At 49.3% G+C, this 22,098-nt stretch overlaps 1 protein-coding gene across 1 annotated transcript in view; it reads left to right on the top strand.

Annotated features, from left to right (window-relative positions):
- Positions 1-21,890, top strand: part of LOC132008097 (protein-glutamine gamma-glutamyltransferase E-like) — a 42,197-nt gene extending 20,307 nt beyond the window's left edge. The window contains exons 8-13 of the mRNA XM_059386482.1: positions 9,021-9,124; positions 11,386-11,631; positions 14,607-14,915; positions 16,636-16,793; positions 20,738-20,871; positions 21,248-21,890. Coding sequence (XP_059242465.1) covers positions 9,021-9,124; positions 11,386-11,631; positions 14,607-14,915; positions 16,636-16,793; positions 20,738-20,871; positions 21,248-21,395 — 1,099 coding nt within the window. The 3' untranslated portion in view covers positions 21,396-21,890. The remainder of the gene's footprint in view (positions 1-9,020; positions 9,125-11,385; positions 11,632-14,606; positions 14,916-16,635; positions 16,794-20,737; positions 20,872-21,247) is intronic.
- The last annotated feature ends 208 nt before the right edge of the window (positions 21,891-22,098 follow it).

Genomic DNA, 22,098 nt, shown 5'->3' with positions numbered 1-22,098 from the left:
TAGTAGGCAGAGAGGCAGGCAGAGAGAGAGGAAGGGAAGCAGGCTCCCTGCTGAGCAGAGAGTCTGATGTGGGGCTCGATCCCAGGACCCAGGGATCATGACCTGAGCCAAAGGCAGAGGCATTAACCCACTGAGCCACCCAGGTGCCCCAAACATCTATATTTCTAACCATAAATATGGCACGTGCCCTTGTATCTTTATACCCATATATATATGTAACGTCTAATGGGTGGCAACTGAAAATTGGTTGTATAAAACTTAGAGACACATATCTATAACTTCATATAGTAGTATACATACGTAAAATAAATTCATTACATCTATTTGAGATCATACTATATGCCAAGTCATTACCAAGTGGTAACTGAAAATGATTATGTCTGTATCCGCATGTACACACAGATAACTATGTGCCATATATGCAGAGAAATTCTTGCCTATGTCAATGATCTATTGTTTTTAATCCATTTCCAAGGATATCCCCTCCCCCACCCCATACACACACAATCACTCACATGCGTATGGGGCTACATAACCTGATCGCAGATGCCATCTTATTTCCAGGCTTATTTCAGGATGTTCTTTCCTGATCTGCACATATACAATTTACTGTCTAAATGATATTGCTGCGTTAGCAAGATATTGTTTCCCAGCTACTCATGAATGAGTATTTTTTTTTCTCCTCCCTAGTTTTTTCATTTGTTGTTGTGTCCCGTATCCCACTGCAATCTGTTTTCACCACTGGGGCAATGCCATTCCTGGCCTCGGTTTCCTTCGCAAGAGGAGATGATTGGTCCAACATCATTCGGGAAGGGAGGTCCCTTTGGGTGTAACCCTTCTGGGATTATCCTTTGTGCTACGATCCGCAGAGAGACCAGAAAGTTGGAGAGTCAGTCCTCTACCAAAAGCATGCCGGTGCTGTTGGAAGACAGGGGATGGGGAAGCTGTTAGAAGAGGCTGTTTAGCAAGCGACCAGGGAGATGCATCAGACAGTAAGCCCCATGGGAGCTCAGCGAAGGAGTCACAAAGGAATGCTTCCTGGGAGCAGAAATATGGGGCTTTTAAGCTGAATTTGGAATTAGGACCCAAAGGTCTTGGTTACTGGTTTACACTACCACCCCACATTAGCTTTATATTTCGTTCCAAATATAATTATCTTGGGACAAGTATGGGCCCGTGGAGACATTCCACGGTGTTTCCACTGTCTTTTTTTTTTTTTTTTAGATTTTATTTATTCATTTAAGAGAGAGAGAGAGAGCATACAAGCAGGGAGAGAGGCAGAGGGAGAGGGTGAAGCAGACTCCCCGAGGAGCTGGGGCCCTGACGGGGCGGGGGGGGGCTCAGTCCCAGGACTTGGAGATCATGACCAGAACTGAAGGCAGACGCTTAACCATCTGAGCCACCAGGAGCCCCCAGAGCTCTGATTTTTGCTGGGGGTCTCCTCCTTTCTTACCTGCTCATCCTCCACCAGCCTTCCTGGTGAAAGCAGTGGCAACCAGTGGTCCCTCCCCAACCTGCTACTTTCCAGCTGCAGCTGGAGAACCAGCACTGGATGGAATGAGGAGTCCTGAGTCCTGGTTCTGGCCCCACTACTATCTTGCTCTAGGGCTTGTGTAAGTCACCTCATCTTTCTGGTTCCAGGTTTCTCCATCAGTGAAATACAAGGGTTGGCCCAGCACTAGGTTCACTTAAGTCTCTTACTGGCATTTTTTTTTTTTTTTTTGGATCCTCACCTTCCTCTTTGTATGGGAGCTACCCTCCCCAAGGGACCTATACAGTCCCTTCTGCATAGATCCCACCCAGAGGGAGATAAAACACAAGCCATTCTCTGCCTGGAATGACTTTCCCAATCTATTATTGTAAGGACAGTTCAGGTTTGGACAGAAACACTTCAATCTGAATCTTTCTGTGTTGCACATGTTGGAAGCTTTTAAAACCTTGCCCAGAGATGCCTAAAGTCATAGAAAGTAGGGATCAAGTGAGGTTAAGCCTCTGAAAGTTCTTGATAATAACAGCAGCAGCAAATAGTTTGCTGAGCAATTGCTATGTACCAGGCACTTACTCTCCAGAAATGATGACATAGGCACTATTATCATCACCCCCATTTTACAGTTGAGGAAACTGAGGCACAGAGTCACTCACCCAAGGGCACACAGCCAACAAATAGTGGAGCTGGGATTTGAACCCAGGCAGCTTTGTAAACTATAAAGCACCGGAGAGATGCCAGAGAACATAATTATTATTCCTGATTAATGTTACCTTGAGCAACCGAACATTGCTTACCTTGAGATTTTCCTGGTTGGCTGGACACCAACCAGAGCTGTGGTGAGTCTGGGTGCCATCCAGCCTGTGCAGATGGAGAAGCTAGGCTCTTTGGTTCACACCTCGGCAGCAGATGGCACTTCCTTGTAAAACTAAACACTACCTCACATGCTCAGTGAGGAGAAATGACTTACCCAAAGTCAAACTGTGAATTTGTGTCCAAGCTAGGAGTAGAACATGGAGTCCTGCCAACAAGACTCTCCCAAACCAGACAATCTTAGGACTTGGTGGTGGGGGTATTGGGGGTACCTGATGATTTCATGAACGAGAAAACGAAGACCTGGAGAGAAATAAGAGAGACGTTTAGGCTCTCTAATAAGCGTCTGACTTTATGTAAGTTCCTTAACTTTTTCGTGCCTCTGTTTCCCATCTGTAAAATGAAAGGTTAGAACAGGGGACCTCAGCAATTTCTTCTAGATCTTCTTTCTTTCAATCACATTCACTGAATTCACTGGGGTGCATTTTCTTCTTAACCATTCTGCTCATGCTGGTGGTTTGGCTCAAGTGGTACAAGCCTCTGGAGTGTTCGCTTCTTGAGAAGCAGGCTGCTTTGGGGTGGGGGTGGGAACCTCAGTCTGGGATGCTTCTTCTCCACGGTCCCTTCTGAGCCACTGTAGAGGAGAATTCTGAGGCCCTGATCAGTCACTGAGCAGGAAGCAAATGATGTGAAACAGTAGGACCAAAGCTATCTTTACCTTGACATTTCTGGCTTATTTTCTTAATTCATTTGACTCAATTCCCTGATTTCTAGAGTCATAGAGCTGACTCTACTTGTAGACATTCTATAGCTCTGAGGTGGCAGGCACGTGGAGATCGCCCTACCCCGTCCTAGGGAGGTGGGGTTGGCTAGTTCTAGGGAAGAGCTGTTGGCAACCAAGCCTCAGCCTGAGCTCCTGGCTCCTGATACAATCTCTCCATGGCAACCAGCCTCCACTACTACTTAGACGCCCTGGTGTACCTCGCTCAGACCTGCAGCAAGGAAACCAGCTCCAAGAGGGCTCAGGCTGCAGAAAACATGATTAAGTATATACCGTATGCCAGACCCCACCCCGGGCCCTGGGCACCAAGAGGGAGGAGATGCAGGAACTGGGCTAGAGGAGCTTACAGCTGCCCAAGACAGACGATTATGGAGTAGAAAAAGTGAAATAACCAAGTGATCTGCAAGATTCAGAGATAGCACGGACAGATGGCTGGCATTCTCCCAGCACACCAGGAGAGGACTTTTGGGAGGAGGTAATATCTGGGCTGCATCTGGAAGGCTGCCAATGGAAGAGGTAGGAGTTTGGAGGTCCCTTTCTAGACAGGGTCTCCTGACCCCATGAATTCAAAGGTAAGCATAATTCCGATGCTGTCTCTAGAGCAGTGGCTTATAACCTTCCAAAATTACATCAGAATTGACTTAGATGGAGGGAGATAGGGGAATCCACATCTTTTAGTAAATGTCTCAGATAGTTCTGATACCTACAGTGTGTCCTTTCCTTGAGCTCCTCCTCCTGAAACCCCTCAAGACGGAAACAGAACCCAAGGTTGGGAGGTGGGAGAGAGCACAGCACACAATCAGAAACATACGATCAGAAACAGAATTTCCACGGTGGCGCCCTTGGACATTTGAAAGGTACACGCATGGGTTGCCTGGGTGGCTCAGTGGGTTGAAGTCTCTGCCTTCAGCTCAGGTTATGGGGATTGAGCCCTGCATCAGGCTCTCTGCTCAGTGGGGAGCCTGCTTCCCTTCCTCTCTCTGCCTGCCTCTCTGCCTACTTATGATCTCTGTCAAATAAATAAATAAATAAAAATCTTTTTAAAAAAAAAGAAGAAGAAGAAGGGTACCTGCATCCCACATAACCATGAGTAAAGTGCTGGCTTCCTAATGAGGGAGAGACCAGGATGTATCTGTTATCTGTGCCTTCTTAAATTCTTGCCTTGCAGATAAGTAGTAAAACACAGCTACTCACCAGTTTTTTTTTTTACCAACCCACCCTTCCCCTAGGGTTCTCTGACAGGAACCAGATGAACACAAAACTGCTTTCTCATCCCTGTCTTGTCTCCTGATCACTGTCTCACACACTCCATGCTTTCTTCTGGGTGAATTCTTACTGACTATGAAAGCCCATTCAAAAAAAAAAAAACAAAAAAAAAACATTTTGAGGGTCTTCCTAGGGATAGTTTTTAAGAGAGAGAGCACACACCAGTGGCGGTTGTGGGGAGGGGCAGAGGATGAGGGAGAAGAATCTTAAGCAGGGTCCATGTCCAGCACAGAGCCCAATGCCGGGCTCCATCTCACCACCCCAAAATCTGAGCCCAAATCAAGAGTGCAATGCTTAACCGACTGAGCCACCTACGCACCCCCGCTAGCGATCATTTTTATCATGACCTTCCCCCACCGCACAATTATAGGAAATTTCAGGATAAAGCAGTAAAAGTCATCTGGAATCCTATTGTTCACATACTTTTAATATTTGATCATTTTCCAGCAACTCTTTCTTCCATCAGTTGCTGTCTTTTATGGAATCGGGATTATACGTTTTACAAGGCATGAGTACAAAACAGAACATATAATAGGTGCATCCTGCTTTTCCCCACACCTGGAAACCAACTTTGCAGTTTTAAATCACGTGTTTTTGATGAAACGCTGTATTTTTTTTTTTAGATTTGATTTATTTATTTGACAGAGCAAGATCACAAGTAGGCAGAGAGGCAGGCAGAGAGAGAGGAAGGGAAGCAGGCTCCCTGCTGAGCAGAGAGCCCGATGCGGGACTCGATCCCAGGACCCTGAGATCGTGACCTGAGCTGAAGGCAGCGGCTTAACCCACTGAGCCACCCAGGCGCCCAATGAAACGCTGTATTTTTGAGCATATTTCCCTATGTCATTAAATAATCATCAAAAATAAGATTTTAAGTGCACTGTATTCTCTTGTATGGTTGAACCATTATTTATTTTCCTACTGTTCTTATTACCATTCCCCAGGTTACTTATGTCCCTTCTTTTTACCCTGTTATATATAACACAGGACTTGACATTCTTCTGTGTAAACCTTGAACACATCTGTGATTAGTCCTGTAAGAAAGATTGCTAGAAATGGTTTGTCCCTCATTGAAGGGAATGACCGCTTTAAAGGTTTATGACATCTCTTCCTGTTTCCTTCCAGAAAGATTGTGTGACCTTTGTTTCACTGCAGTAGTAAATAAGAGTATTCTTTTTCTCCATGCATATTGTTGGTTGGTATTATTCTTAATCATCTGTTCACCCCTTAGGCTCTTATCTCCTTCTGCCTTGTTTTGGAGCTGAGTTTTTATATCTCCCCTTGTTCCCTGAAGAACTAGCAGGCTCCTTTTGCACCCTGTAAATACTTACGGGGCACTTCCAACTCCTCCAATAGGTGCAGAGCATACCACTCCCCCATGTACATAGTCTGGCCCCCCAGGAAGTCTCCTCCAAACCTGCAAAATGAAAATACACTTTTCCTGGTTACAAAATAATAAAAAGTTGGGGTGCCTGGGTGGCACAGTCAGTTAAGCGCCCAACTCTTGGTTTCAGCTCAGGTCTTGATCGTGGGGTCGTGGGATCAAGACCCACAGCGGGCTCCATGTTCAACACAGAGTCTGTTTGAAGAGTCTCCTGCTTCTCTCCCCGCTCACTCACTTGTGTGCTCTCGCTTTCTCAGAAAAATCTTTAAAAATAATAATAACAATAAATAAATAAATTAGAAGAGTCATTAATAATATAACTATCCAGAGAAAAATATGAATAACATTTTGAGACAGATCCTCCTGGACATTTCATTCCATTTATAGTCACACACATTAGATGTATGTGTGTTGAGTTACCCAAATAGGCTCAAGTTAAACAAGTCTATTTTATTATTTTTTTAAAAGATTTTATTTATTTATATAACAGAGAGACAGAGAGCACAAGCAGGGGGAGAGGCAGAGGGAGAAGGAGAAGCAGGGTCCCTGCAGAGCAGGGGAAGCCTGATATGGGGCTCGATCCCAGAACTCCAGGGTCATGACCTGAGCCGAAGGCAGTGGCTTAACCGACTGAGCCACCGAGGCACCCCCTCATTGTATGATTTCTTATATCTTTCTATGTCAATAGATAAAAATTTAGAGAGATGGTATCATTTGGTGGTTGAAATCATGGACCCTGCGCCATTTCTTACTTGATACACTGTAGCCATCTTTCATGGAAGTGCTGGATTGGTTTTAGGCATTCTTTTGGACAGTTCTAGAATACACGATCGCATGACTGCGCCACAGTCTGCAGAGAATTTCCTTAATGATGGATTTTTCCTCCACTGTTTTTGCTCTTACAAACAATGCTACAGTGAACATCTTCCCCTGTATACCTGTGTATTCTCATGGGGATTCTTTTATAGGAGAAATTCCTAGAGTGGAATTACCAGCTAAGTGGGCACGTAGATTTTTAAAGGTTTATCATACCTATTGCCAAACGGCCCTCCATAAATATCACACCAATTTCAAGTTCCACCAGTGGGCTCTGACTGTGCTTGTTCTCCCACAGCTAGAAATGAGTATTACAGAATCCTGTGTGTCATCCTGGGTTTTCATCATTGTCATCTTATGAGGGTCATGGTACCTCTTTGTCACTTTAATTTTCTTTTCACTGTAGTGAGATTAAAACTAGTTTCCTGTGTTCAGTGATCACTTGTATTTCTTATAAAAAAGTGCCTGCCCATCATCCTTTATTGGTGTATTTCACTTGTTCTTTTGTGTGTTTTTCTTGTTGATTTGTAAGTACTTTATAATATTAATTACAGTAAATCTCTGTCTATACATACGTTATGTATCTCCCTCATTTTATTGATTTTTTTTTTCAATCTTTTTTCTCTTTCTTCTTCAGTTTGGGCAATTTCTACTGGTCTGTCTTCAAGCTGACAGATCTTTTCCTCTGTGCTCTTGATTCTAAGCCCAGTCACCGAATTATTTCATTTAAGGTGGGTCTTTTTCTCCAGTTGTAAGTTTGTATTTGGTTCTTTTTTCATCTTTTCTCTTGCTCTGCTAAGAGTCCCTCTCTTTTCACTTGTTGTTGACCTGTTTTCCTTTATTTCATGGAACTTCATTATAATAGCTGCTTTCAAGTCCGTGTCCAGTCATTCTGGCATCCGTACTATTTTAAGGTTACTCTGTTGATTAGAGTCTATTCCCTTGAAGGATGGATGCCGTTTTTCTGGTTCTTCATGTGCTGAGTCATCTGGGTCTGTATCCTGGGCATTGGCTAAGTCGGGATTCTGTCAGTTTATTTCAGCAACCTGCCTGGGGGTGGACCCAGACGGCAAGCGCCGTGGCACTTGTGGCAGCAAAGACTCAAATCTCAGCTCAATTCTTCAATCGTCAGCCAGACTGCTTATCTGCATACATGCATGGGTCAGAGCTGCTCAGAGGCTTGGGCAGGGTTTATCAACTAACCTGGGATCTTTTTTCTCTGACCCCTTCCTTTCCAGAGCTTCCCCCTCACACTCTAGTGGCCCAGGTGGACTCAGACTATTTATTGGCTCCTCAGGTCAGAAAAATGTGGGTTGTCTGTAACAATTTTTACTGCCTTGCCCTTCACCCCAGCTGTGGCCTGTCCTTAAGGCCAAGTCACCCAAAGTTGCAATTTACCCCACACTGACTCCTTCCTTCAAGTTTTGACTCCTTTCCAAAATCCTTCTGTTTTGTTCATTCTCAAGTAGTTGTCTTGTTCTTTTGTGTTTTGTTTTGTTTTGGAGTTTACTGTTACCAGCAGAAGGGACCATCTGTTATGAGCCCACTCTGCCATGCAGGAAACAGAATTACAGTTTGTTTGGCTGGTTGGTATAGGCAAGTTTAATATTTTTACCTCGCCACATTTATCTGTCATTTTCTTCATGGCTTCTGAGTTGGTACTCTGCACTAAACTATCTTCTCCACCTCCTATGTATTAAAAAATCCGTTTTCAAGTTGGATGGAACTTGCATTCATGTCAGACTTACAGCTTCTGGTTGGATCAAAACTCCCAGAATCAAACAAATGCAGTTGCATTGGGTGTGGAGAGGAGGACCAGACGGGAGAGGGCGGAACCACGGGATGCAGTGATTAAGACCAGTTAATTGGCTATCTCTAGAGTCGTGACCAAGACATAGAGATTGGGAGATGAGGGGATGCCTTTGATGAAGAGCATTTTTAGGACTGGCGTATATCATTCTTCGATCCAGACCTCAGCCCAGCAGCATGTGGCTCTTAGCCAGAGCTGTCCCTCTCCCCGCAACCCCATCCATTCTCAGCCAACAGGAGACACAGACGTGTACTCCAGCAGGGCCCACACGAGAAAGCACCGTGGGGTTGCCCACTTGGTTATTGGCTCTCACCTAGAACCATTCTGCTCCTCAGAAGGGCAGTAGAAAATCGTGGTCTAGAACCCAGGTTTGGGGGTTAGGCATACCTGAGTCCAAACTTTGACTCTGCTGTCGTAAGCTGCTTAACTTCTCTGAGCCTTGGTTTCTCCTTTTATGAGATCAGCAGGGAAAAAATGGCACCTGTTTCATAGTGCTGTGAGGGCTTGCGAGAGGCAGTGCTGGGCAGAGTTTAGTCCAATAGCTGGGGCAGAGAAGACTCACTCAATGAGGAGGAGGCACTGGGCTGTCCCTCCAGAGATATGGTATTTTGTCACCTCCGGCTGCATGGCCCTGGGCAAACCCTGCAGTCTGTGTTTCCCTCTGCAGGAATTTCCACGTCTGGAATGAAGGCTGGTTTGTGCGAACTGACCTGGGCCCATCGTACAACGGATGGCAGGTTCTGGATGCTACCCCCCAGGAGAGGAGCCAAGGTAACCCTCTTCCGGCCCTACTGGTCATCACCCCTTTCTCTGGGTTTCACTCTCTGTCCTGGCCTCTCGATTCTTTACAGGGGTAGACAGAAGCAGAAAGCCTCTGAGGGCTCTCCATCCCTGGAAGGCACGATGGAATTAAACCAAAAATATTTTTCAGAGAAGACTTCCCATCCTAATTTTGCCTGGCTCAGGCTGCTATTTAAATGAGTGGCTTCCCCGCGCCCACACGACTGTTGTCAATGCTGTGGAGGCCCTGGCACGTGCCAGGCAGCAAGGGAAAGAACCCACGTTCTGCCAACAGTGATTTCCCCACACAGCCTCTAGTAACCTATGTCTCCCAGCACAGAAACCATCTGGCCCCTGTTGCCCCAGGGATTTAGCCCAAATTCCCCAGCTGGGCTGGAGGTCTCCATGATCACGACCCCCAGCACCTCCATCCCCTCCACAGCGTCCCTCTACCAAACCAAATTCTCCTTCCTACAGTCTGGTCCCATCCCTGTCCCTGGGCCCAGGGCTTCTGCTCCCACTTCTGGCCACTCGCTTCCAAGCTTGGGTCCCAGACCCTCCAGGAATCTTTCTTCACCCTCTTGTGGCCTCCAGGGCATCTCTTATTTGCTACCTTCATTTTGAATTGTTTTTCTTATATTAAAAAAAAAAAAATCATGGGTCACCTGGGCAGCTCAGTTAGTGAAGCGTCCCACTTTTGATTTCAGCTCAGGTCTTGATTTCAGGGCCGTGAGTTCAAGCCCCATGTTGGGCTCCACCCTGGGTGTGGGGCCTACTTTTTAAAACAATTGATTATAAAAGTAACATGTGCCCATGGTTAGAAAAATTTCAAACCATTCTAAAAGGACTCACAATAAAAACTAAGTTATACCTCCCTCCCCTAACCCAGCCCCTCTACCAAAAGCAATAAGCATTACTGGATTTGGAGTGGGAGGTAACCTTCCAGATATTTTCCAGGCCTCTGTATTTCACACTTTTGACCATGATCCATAGTTAGTGGGTTGTGATAATCATTTTCAGAAATGAAGTAAAGTAGGGGCCCCTGGCTGGCTCAGTGGGTGGAGCATGTGACTCTTGATCTCGGGTTGTGACTTTGAGCCCCACACTCGGTGTGGAAATTACTTAAAACTAAGTCTTTTAGGGACACTTACTTGGGTGGCTCAGTCAGTTGAATGTCTGCCTTCAGCTCAGGTCCTGACCCCAGAGTCCTGGAATCGAGCCCTGCGTCTGGCAGCCTGCCTCTCCTTCTCCTCCCAACCCCTGCTCTCTCCTGCTATTTCTGTCTCTCTCTCTCTCAAATAAATAAATAAAATCTTTAAAATAAATAAATAAATAAATCTTTTAGAAAGAAATGAAGCAGAATGGCATAGAAAGGTAGGGGGAGAGAAAAAGAAAAAAACTATTAGGAAAAGAAAAAACTATCAGAATGCATTGGACATAGTAAGAACAAGTCTTGTCCTGTAAAACTTTTGTCTCAGGACCATCTATGTCCTGTGACCTAGAGATCATGGTTTTAAAAAATAAAAAATAAAAAAAAGTTGAAAGTCACTCTTCCAGACATATAAAAGTACCTGTATGTGGGGGGTTTTTTGTTTGTTTTTGAGGAGGTTTTGTTTTATTTTTAGAGAGAGGTAACAGGGGAGAGGGAGAATCTTAAGTAGGCTTCACACCCAGCACGGAATCTGACATGAGGCTCGATCTCAGGACCCCGAGATCATGACCTGAGCCAAAATCAAGAGTCAAACGTTTAACCAACTGAGCCACTCAGGCACCCGATTTGTGTCTTTTTTGTCTCTTTGTCTTGTAAACACGAATAGAATAATCCTCTTCTTTCTATTCTGCCACACCTTGCTTTATTCAGCTGGGCACTGGGTGAATGACACTCTCTAGTCTCTATTTCTACATCTACATATCTATCTACATTTCTGTCCATCTATCTGACCTTGCCTGTGCCCAATGCTGGAAGAGGAAGGTGATAGGCAGGGCTGGGAGCTCAGAGGAGCAAAATTCCTATGGGTTGGGTGTAAGAAATTCTTCCAGGAGTTGGGAAGGATGATTTGCAGGGGTAGAAAAGAGGCAGCCATGAGCACAAGCGGTAGGAAGGAGACAGCCCAAGGGCAACAGGTCAGCATCCACCACACGCCAGCGGAGGGCAGGACAGGGCTGGGTGGTGTCGCTTGGAGGGACAGGTCCCAGAGGGGGCTGCGGCCCCTGGCTTTGGCTTGCATGTGGTCTCTGCTCCTCACCACCAGGGGTGTTCCAGTGCGGCCCAGCTTCGGTTGTTGCTGTCCGAGAGGGTGATGTGAACCTGGACTTCGACATGCCCTTCGTCTTTGCGGAGGTGAACGCCGACCGCATCACCTGGATCTACGATGCCTACAACAGCACCCAGAAGCAGAATGCCTCGGACACCCACAGCATTGGCAGGTACATCAGCACCAAGGCAGTGGGCAGCAACTCTCGCATGGACATCACGGAGAAGTACAAGTATCCGGAAGGTAGGAAGGGCTCTGGTGGGGCCGTGCGGCCGGGGCTTGATGGTGGGGACACAGCTTTCAGGGTGGAGAAGGGAAAATCCCTCGTACTCCTCCTGTGTTCTCAGAGCATTCTGCCTGAGTGGTAGGAGGGCTCCCTGGCACCCAACTCACAGGTCTGCGGACTATTTCCAGTGGGGACAGACCTGTCACAGCAGATGCGGTGCTGGTAGAATTCTGTGATGGGGCCCAGCAGCTGTCAGCCCAGCTCTTCTCCAGCTGTGTCCCTTTCCCACAACTGGGGTGACAGCCCTGTGATTGGACATCACAGGGAGAACCCCCACCCTCACCCCCAGGCTGCCCAGGGCTCTAGGAGAAATCTCTCAAGCAGTCTGCTCTCCAAGCCTCCAAGAAACACAGGCAGGAAACACTAACTGAGCAAAGAAGAGGACAAAGACCCTAAAAATGTGGGTCTCTGCTGCGTATGCATCAGAGGCCCCCCAAGAAGCCTGAAACACCCGTATGAGTCACCAGGAAGTCTCGTTTCTACAAAGTTGCCTCTCTGCAAATCCCATTAGCTACCTTAGTTTGGAAGTTGCCCTCAGAGTCAGCAGCCTGTCTCGCTGGGGACTCTCTAAGTGACGTTCATCTGTAGAAACAGCCAAGAGTAGATGAACACTGGCTCTAGCCAGCCAGTCCCTCTGTAACAGGTCCCGTCTCTCTCTTTCTGGTGTGTTTGGAAAGAGACTCTTTGGTTGATCTCATAGATTATAGGTTCTGAGGGGTCAAGCAAAGTGCTCTCCTAAAGGCACCCAGAGCACACCCTAAAGTGAACCCCCAAACTCTCACTGCTGCTGGCTAGTGGTATCAGTCCCAGTTCACCAAAGAGAGAAGGTGGAGAGCTAGGAAATGGGGTCTGACTCCAGGTCCAAGTGGATGACCCCTCCGGGTGGTGTTACCTGTGGACACTTAGAGGCACAGGCCTAAGGTCATGACATTAATGGCCTTGGTGTGGTCCTCAGTCTGCCTCTGCAGGCCATTCCATGGCTAGGGTCAGACAGCCCTTCTCTCACGCACTGAGACTTACCCAAGTGCCCACTCCATGCCAGCTCCAGGGAGGTAACAAGGGACATGGCAGATGAGGCCTCTGCTCCCCCCTGCCCCCCTCCCTGAGCTCACATACGTAGAAGTATTTTCAACACTGTCACAATGGAGAAACAAGTGTAGGGGCCAGGGAACAAATAATCAGGGGCTGGAGGTCAACTCCAGTCCCACATTGATCACCAGGAGACCCCAAGCAGGAGTCTTAGGATCTCGGATCCCTTGATTTTTCACCCATAAAATGAAACTAGCAGTGCCCATCTTCAGTAGGATTTAAATGAGCTGGTGTACAGAGGTGATGCTTATCAACTTGGACATCTACAGCATCACTGGAATAATGACCCTCTGAGGTCCTTTTGAAGTGCACTGCTTACTTGGATGTATGTCCTTTGGGGTTCCTTCCCTTACCGTCATACCTTGATTGTGCCTATTGAAGGGCTATGTCTGTCCCAGCCAAACCTCCAAAGCTGCAGAGAGAGACCAGGCCATGGTCAGGTTGGGGGTGAGTCCCAGCAGGAATCTTGGCAATGCCCCAGCCTCTCTCTGCGTGACAGCAGAGCTGGTCACACTGCCAGTTGTTGCCCCGTTCTCCTTACCTAATGATGCCAGCTTGTCTGCAAGGGCCCCAGGGAGGAAAAGCTCATAAAACGGGTTGCTAAGCGTTTGTGCAATGGCAACACCAAAGGAGAAAACAGTAGCAGGAAGCTTAGTCTTGAGTAAGCCCATCAGGTGACCTATATAGGTATCTGGGCTCTGAACCTTGTTGTGCAAACACGCCTGCTTTGAGGTCTCCTGGGCACAGAAGGCTCAGCTCCCCGCACATACATCAGCCCTGGGTGTGGACTTACAACTCGACTGCAGGATGGGAAGGCACCAGAAAGAACCCAACCCACCAGGAGCTATCAGCTCGGGTAATCGGGCTGCCTGCCTCCTTTTCAGTAGGATGTTGGGTGGGGGGGTCTTGGACTATGGGTGTAGTCACCTGGGGACTGCCCCCTCTCTGCCTCTCTAACCCCAAGATTAGACCAGTTGCTTGAACCAGTCGCTTCTCATCCTTAGGACCTTACTTCTAATGTGATGGGCTTGGATGAGTTGCCCTCTGAGGTCTTGGCCACTTGTTACATGGAACTTAGGGAAAAGGCCATCACGGTTGACTTTGAGGGTACACCGTGGCCACGCTCTGGGGGCCGTTTATACCATCATATTACACAGCGCTCACAATCTGAGTCAGAGTCAGAAAATCCGTCCTTTGTGTTTTTAAAACCTGAAGTCTCTCAACAACTTAAACCAGTCGTAACTCGGAACCAAACCAGCCATGGGGAATTGTTTTTTGTTTTGTTTTGTTTTGTTTTCACAAGGGCAGAAGCGCCCCTCTTTGACCTCAGAAGCATCTTTAGAAACAAAGCAGAATAACATGGGAACGTGGTTTGGAAACAAATTCTTTGGATGAAGCCAATTCTAAATCATAACTTTTTTTTTTTTTTTTTTTTTTTTTTTTTTGCTTTTTTGCTTAAGAACTCATTCTACCCTTTTTAGACTCGTTTTTGTTACTTGGTTCTAAAGGAGCTGTTTGTTCTCACAAGGGACCTTTTCTCCAAATATAAAGAAATACAGGAAACGAAGAAAAGGGAGGAGAAACCAATCTAGTTAGCCTGAGCCAAATATCAGACCATACGGTTATTTTGTGCAGGTTCGGATAAAGCGTTCCCTACACTGGTTTGGAAACGCGGAGCTGACCAGCAAAGCACACAGACCACCTGGTCAGTGAGCCTCACGTTAAGGAGGATGAAATGGAGAGACCCGGAGAGCGGGGAGACTTGCTTGGATCAGAATCCTCTCAGAGCCAACAAGGCTTCTACCCCTTCCCTGAGATGCTTCCCTCTTTCCCCATCGTGCAGGTTCCAGCCAGGAGAGACAAGTGTTTGAAAAGGCCTTGGGGAAACTCAAACCCCATGCATCCTTTGGTGCCACCTCTGCGAGACCCTTGGCACGAGAGGAAAGGGAGCCCAGCATCTCAGGGAAGTTCAAGGTAATTGGCATTTTGGAGGTGGGCAAAGAGGTCAACCTGGCGCTGTTGCTCAAAAACCTGACAAGCGACATGAAGACAGTGACCGTGAACATGACGGCCTGGACCATCGTCTACAACGGCACGCTGGTGCACGAGGTGTGGAAGGACTCCGTCACAATATCCCTGGATCCCAAAGAAGGTAACTCGTCCTGTGGCTTTGGGGGGACACCACGCACCCAGGGTCGCTGATGGCCTTCTGGGGTTGGAGAGTAAGGGGCAATACGGGGGTCTTGGTCCTGGGATTCCTACTGCAAAATCCAGGCCCACCCCCCACCTTCTACAGTCTATTTCTGCCACCCCTGCCACCTGCCACCCCCACCCCACAATGCATTACTTTTCAGGTTTGACCCCGGGAGGGTTGCAACATACAGCAGGGTCTTAAACCCTCGTCCAGTGTTCCTCCCCACATAGCTGCCAGGTGGGGAGTCTCCTGATTCCCGAGGGCAGGGATGCCTGAGAATGTGGGAGGAATGGAGACTGGCGGCTGCTGGGAAGAGAGCAAGGCGGAGCAGCAAAGGGCTGGTGCTCTGGGAGAATTTGCGGGCAGGTGTGCTCACATTGGCAAAATCCTCCAAGCTGTTATGAAAAGTTGAGCCTTACAAAGCAGATTAATAAGGGTGGGGTGGCTATTTGCTTCACATAAATAAAAACCGATTAATCATACAGCCCATTTTGAAAGAGCTCTGTCTGTAGGGAAACGGAGATGCTTTACACCTGCCAGAAGGCAGCATCCCTAGCAAACCTGGCTGCTGGCAGAATTTTAGCAGAAATCTGCCCCACACCAGAAGCAACCGCCAGGCTCCCAGCTACTGTCAGAGCCCAAGGGAAGAGCTATTTTTGCAGGCCAAAACTAGTTCACAAGAGGAAAATGGTTAAAAAGTTTTTTAAAAAATTCATTCTCTGCGTTCATCTGCCCATTCAGCACAGGCTAGGCTAATTCCTCTGGTGCCAGCAGCAGAGATAGCTTCCTCTTCAGTATATGAACCTCTTAGTACCAGGGCACCCCAGGTCACCCAGCGTGACCACTGAGAGAGAGAGATGGGAGTGACCTGGACCACAGAGGAGGGAGAGGGGGCCTGAGGCTTAGGAGGAGCCAGGCAAAAGGACAGAAGCCAGGGGAAGGCATTTCCACTCGAGGGAACCGTGTATGTCCAAGCGTGCAGGTGACCATAGGCCTGTGCTCTCAGAGGATTGACGGGAAACACCGAGGACTCTTTCAAGGGAGAGGTGAGTAAGGTTTCAGTGATGCAGGGCCAGACTGAGGACTCTGAACTTTATTTCTGAGGCAGCAAGGAGCCACGGAAAATTTCTGAAGTGACAGGGAAAAGGGGGAGCGTGGTGTTGGCGAGGGGGTGGGAGGCATGGTTCTGACGCCACAGCTGCCGCGTGCGTGGGGGTGACTGGGAAGCAGGAGCGACCAGCGGTGGGGAGGTGGCTCAGGATGCTGTCACAACAGAATCCCAGGAGATTAGTCGACCTGGGAGGATCCTGAGCACGTCCAGAGCCAATCCCTGGCTTCCCTTCCTAGTTATTATTTGTTGTCATCATTAGGCAATCGGGTAGCATGTCCTGCCCTCTGACATTTTCTAGAATGGGAGGAAGCTTCAGTCCCTACCAGCCCATTCTCCTGGGAAGCTGCCCAGCCAGTCAGAGGCCCGGTGCCTCCCCAGCTTCTGCTCTGCCGGGTGCCCAGAACGGGGGCATGTTTCCCACAGAGCCAGGCAGGAAGGGCTCAGTCAAGCCCAGGACTGCAGACCTTCCTGGCCAGCTCCCCACCACCTTGGCTTGGCATTAGCTCTGATGTTTTCAGAAATCAACCCCCCTCCCTCTCACTCTGCCTCCTTGGCATCTCCTTCTAGAAATACAGCACCCTGTGAAGATTACATATGCTCAGTATGAGAAGTACCTGAAGGCAGATAACATGATCCGGACCACAGCTGTGTGCCAGGTGCCTGACGAGGCTGAGGTGTTGGTAGAAAGGGACATCATCCTGGACAACCCCAGCCTGACCCTGGAGGTAAAAGCGAGTGAAGGGGTACCCACCCAGCCAACCCAGCCCTGCCGGCACCCCTGAGCCACAAGGAAGCTAGGGAACTTGGCCTAGCTTGGGTCCTGCCTCTGCCACACGGATGGGCCAGAGCTCCTGCTCAGACCGGCATCCTTGTTCCTTGTGATAAATAGGCACATTTGCTCATGGGCTTTTTTGGTTCTGGTCCCAAGGCACTGGGGGCACCCTCTGAGAAGCAGCTGGAGGGACTCCTCAGCTCCCTCACCCACTCAGCTCTGAGCACCTGCTGTGTTCTAGGCTCTGCCAGGCTCAGGAATGACAAAGAGTCACAAGGGGAGGGTCCTGCCCAGGGGGATCCCACAGCCCAGCCCCAGACCATGTTGGTGGAGTGTATCAGAATGGGGCACCCCTCGCTTGCAACTCTCCATATTCAAGATGCCAGAGTTACAGAATCATGGACTCTTAGGAGCCTACTTTCATGCTCCCATACCCTGCCACTTCACACATGAATGAACTGAGGCCCAGAGAAGAGAGGGGAACTGCCATTGCTGCCAGAGCCAGGGACTCCCAGCCCAGGGCCCTTTCCAGGTGTCTGGGTTTGTCCACAGTCAGCAAGAGCATCTTCCCAGTGGTTGAGGATGAGGATGTCTCTGCCTCTGCTTTTAAGGCTTGTTTTTGGCTGTGACTTGGCTCCCAGGTCCTTCCTAGGAGCCCAGCTGTGGGTTGGGTTTGGGAGCTTCTGGAGGAGGCTTGCAGGTGCACCTAGGACCGCTCTGTCCCTTCTCAACACTAGGCCAGTACTTGGACTGACTCCGAGCCCATCCCTTCCTGTCTAGCCTACCTGGGACTTACCCACCCTTTCCTTCTCCCCCAGCCCAGGGCAGAGGATACCAGAGGCAGACAGCATGGATCTGAGGGGTGAGGGGCTGGCGGGCAGGGCAGGCAGACAGATGGGCAGAGGAGACGGATATTCCCGTGAAGTTACAGAGAGGCTTATGGGTCAGTTCCACCCACATCTATTGTGTCTCTACCATCTGCCCCAGCTGCCTAGACAATGCTTGCCTTTTCTGTCCCATCACAATGCCACCAGCATTGCAAGCCCAGATTTCTAGAGAAGCCAGGTAATTGTGGCCTCCTTGGTCTTACTCCTCCCTAAGCTGCACCCTAGCTGCAGGGATTTCTGACCTCAGAGGGCAGAGACCAAAGGCACGCACTCCCATGCAGCCAGTCTGTGACTGAGCTCTTTTCCTTCTTCTGGTTGGTGCGGACCGTCCTTCCAAATGCAGATCAGTCTCCCACCTCAGAGGGGGAGCTAGTGACTGGACAGGCAGTTTGGGGGAAAGCAGAGAGGGGCAGGAGTTCAGCCATTGAATCACCACCATGAATCAACAGCCACGCTGAGTAATCCTTGATCTCTGTGTCTCAGGCGCCCCAGCACTGTTATGGGGATAATAAAATACTTCCCTTGCAGGTGTCCTGCCCTCAGAGAAGTCTTTCCCTTATGTGCCCCCTCCCTGCCCCTCTAAATTAAGCGTGGTCCCTAGTTACACAACCTTGAGAGCTTTCTGTCCTCTCACTTTGTTCTAGTTGAAGTCAGACATTTCTTTATTTGTGTACTTGTTTGGTCTCGGTCTCCTGCGGACTGTCAACTCCACCAGGGGAGGTGCTGTCCTGTTCTGGGCCCATCACTGCCATCCCTGGTACAATAGGTTGGAAACTAATCAGAATTTGTAAAATAACCAGGACTGGAGCCGAGCACTCCAGGTCGGCGCTCTGCCCCACTCACAAGAAACTTCATTGTCAGTCCACACTTGTCCTCTGTGTGCTGAAGCCTCTCCTGCTTCCCAAGACATTTCCAAGGACTGTGCCTTGTCCCAGCAGACACGATGAACAGCTGAGGGCTGATGCCCCTGCTGAGGGTGGGAGGTGACATCAGGTAGCAGCCAGTTCAGTTAGGAAAAGATTCCATGCTAAAATGATCCGTGTTTAAAGGAAGGTAGTTTCCCCTTGCTTATTCTCCTTTATCCTCAAACATTCTTATAGCTTTATCTTTTATTCAACACTTTGGCTCTGCATCTTTCAGATTTCCATATCAAGTCAGCTCTGTCTTTAAAGAATATCTTTAGAAAGGAGATTAGAATATAAACAGGCTGAAAAGGTGCCACTGAGAACTTTCTTACTTAATCTTTTAAAAAGGCATCTGAGGGCGCCTGGGTGGTTTAGTCGGGAAAGCATCTGACTCTTGATTTTGACTCAGGTCACAATCTCAGGACTGTGAGACTGGGCTTCTCGCTGGGTGTGGAACCTGCTTAAGATGATCTCTCTCTCTCTCACCCTCTGCCCCTCTCCTGCCCTCTAAAAAAAAGGGGGGGGGCATCTGATCATTCTTATTTTGGACATCTTTGTGTGTATTTCGTCCTAAAACAACCTCATCTTTACCTCAGCCTTCAGAGCATCAACATATTCTTGTCTTGATGAAAAAATCGATGCTTAGCTCACTTGGAGCAAGGCACAGATTTTTAAACTCATGAGGGTAATCTCTATGAAAAGATAACAGTTTTGGTGAAATCCCATGATCTTATCAGGCACTGATCGGCAACAGACATTAAGGACGTTCCATTGTGGAATCAGATCATGAAATCTGAACCTTGTTCCAAAGAGTGATGTCCCTCACCTTGGCCCATGAACCACTGATGCTGAGACACAGATTTCTGGTGCCTCTTGTAGTCTCTTTTGGGAGTATAAACAGATTTGGGTTAACAGGCCAGGGTGGTAAGCAGCAATAATGAAAGAAAAACAAATACATGAAAATCTCAAACTGAATATCAACATGAAAAATATGGCAGTGGTGATGTAGTCACGTTGTATTCCAATGGCGTAAAATTATGTCCCGTTGTACAGCACGTCACGGCCGTAAGTGAGTTCCATGGGAAGAATTACTGTAGAGATCATGGTAGGCGCCAAGTATTGGCAGATAACCCAGGGCCTGGTAAGAAGAGAGAAGGCTCTGGAACTAGAGAGGCCTCGGTTGTTGAGTTTATCTGAACTGAAGCTTTATTGCTGTCACATGGTAAGAAGGAGAAAAGGAATCCCGCAGCCACACAATTTCATGTTCTTTTTCCCAGACGTTCTTTTCTGCATGCATGATCTCATTTGGTTCTCTCTGTGCAAGGCGGGGAAGGACGATTAGCCCTCTTTATCAGATGAGGGAGCTGAGGCCTAGAGAGATGACGTCTCCACTCAGTCATGGCTGTTTCTTGGCAGAAACACAGCTTTCTCTTCAACAGCAAACCAATAGTCCAGGTGGCTTTTCCGATGGGAAACCAAGGCTTCTCTGGCCTCTGACCAAGGACAGTGGGATGCGGGAGCCCTGCCCACACCACACACGGCACACAGGGAAGCTCTGGGCTCCAGAACTTTCAAAGGACATCCATAGACTGGTGTGTCCTCAGAGGAGAGGGGCCTGAGTTGAGGTGGAAGCCCAGTGCCGTGTCCTGTGGAGAAGAGCGTGAAGCTCTGAGGACATGGTTGGTGGGGGCGGGTATGTCTGAGCAGGCTCTGGCCTCCCAGGGAGGGCGCTTCTAGGCTAAAAGGGGAGACACAGGACCCATGAATAGGAGCCTCAAGGAAAGTACTAAGTTCAGAATGAAATAGTCCCCAGCCCACTGAGCAGCCCATATGGAGCTCCACTATCCTGGGAGGTGGGTTTGCCCTTCCTAGGATGACCGTGAACCCAGCAGAGAAGCTGAAGTGCTCTCAGCTGCTACAATGTGCCGAGTCTCCCTCTGAGCCCAGGCGTCCCATCCGAAGCATGGGGATGAGAACGGGTTCCCAGGAACCCCCTGCACAGATGTATTCCCATCCCCAACCCGCCCGGCCAGCCAGGTGGGCTCTCACCGGGCGGCAGGTGAGCTGAGCAGCCAGGCCCTGACGTGGTCACCACCCTCCCGTAGGTGCTGGACCAGGCGCGAGTGCGGAAGCCCGTGAACGTCCAGATGCTCTTCTCCAACCCCCTGGACGAGCCGGTGAAAGACTGCGTGCTCATGGTGGAGGGCAGCGGACTGCTGCTGGGTAGCCTCCGGATTGAGTAAGTCCTGGGCCTCAGGGGCCAGCGTGGGATGGTGGGAGAGGGTCCAAGGGGGGCTCCCCACAGCCCCGGGAGGACCCTGCCTGTGGATGTGCTCATTTGCCTCTGGTCTGGGGGTTTGCTGGACTGGAACTCCTGGGAAGTCGAGATCACCAGAGCTTGGAGCTGGTGCCTGGGGCTTAACATATGTGGGAGATCATGGGACTCCCTTCCTTCCCTTGCTGAGGGCCCCAGTGTTTGCAGGGTCTGTGTCCCAGGAAGGCAGCCAGAGGAAAACCCCTCACCAGCCCAGGATGGGAGGGCCACACAGGGCCCGCCTCATCCATGGGCCAGGGCACGTCCCCACCAACACTAACCCATGCCCTCCCTCACTCAGCGTGCCAACCCTGCGCCCCAAGGAGCGGTCCCGGGTGCGTTTTGAGATCCTGCCCACCCGGAGTGGCACCAAGCAGCTGCTCGCTGACTTCTCCTGCAACAAATTCCCTGCAATCAAGGCCATGCTGTCCATCGACGTGGCTGAATGAAGGGCCCAAGAGGCCCCCATACAAACTTGGGTGACACGGAGCAGGCAGGGCTCACCCGTGGCTTGAGCCCCCTGCCCATGCTGTCCAGCCTGGGAAACCCCCAAGACGGCCTGGACTGGACCCCCAGCCTCGGGCTTACGCCCTCTCCCTTGCCCCCAGGCTGGACGGGCCCCACCCCAGCTGGGGACTTCCTCACTTTTGCACATGCCGCGGGAGCCCCATGGCCCTGCTCAGCTCTCCAGCCCATCAGCCCTGCAGGACAGAGGGGCACCTGACCCAGCGACTCTCTGAATGGATACAGGGGAGAAGACAGTCCACACTGTTTGCTGGTCCCAAGCCTGCAGACGGGACATTCCTATCCATTCCTTGGGCCACCGTTGGGGGATGGGGATGGTTGGCACTCACATCTTTACACTCAAAATAAAGGTTAAAAAGAATGAAATCAGCACAGGCTCTGCAAGACTGCTGCTTTGCCTCAGGAGGTGGAGCAGAAAGGCCGGGGGCCATGTACTTGGGGAGAAAGGAGGACCCAAAGGGGCCTTGTTCCCACATTCCAACGTCCAAAGAGAGTGGGCTTGTTCTGTGTGGCTCCGGGGCAGAACTAGAGAGGCCGTTCAAGTGAATTTAGGACAATTTTCTAATAGGATATCTGAGCATAAATGAGGCTGCTGGAGAGGGAGCTCCTTGTCCCAAGCAAGCTTCC

The sequence above is a fragment of the Mustela nigripes genome, unplaced genomic scaffold (genome assembly GCF_022355385.1).
Source record: "Mustela nigripes isolate SB6536 unplaced genomic scaffold, MUSNIG.SB6536 HiC_scaffold_75, whole genome shotgun sequence".
NCBI lineage: Eukaryota > Metazoa > Chordata > Mammalia > Carnivora > Mustelidae > Mustela > Mustela nigripes.
The sequence above is the reverse complement of the archived record's forward strand: the minus strand, read 5'-3'. Positions and strand labels throughout refer to the sequence as shown.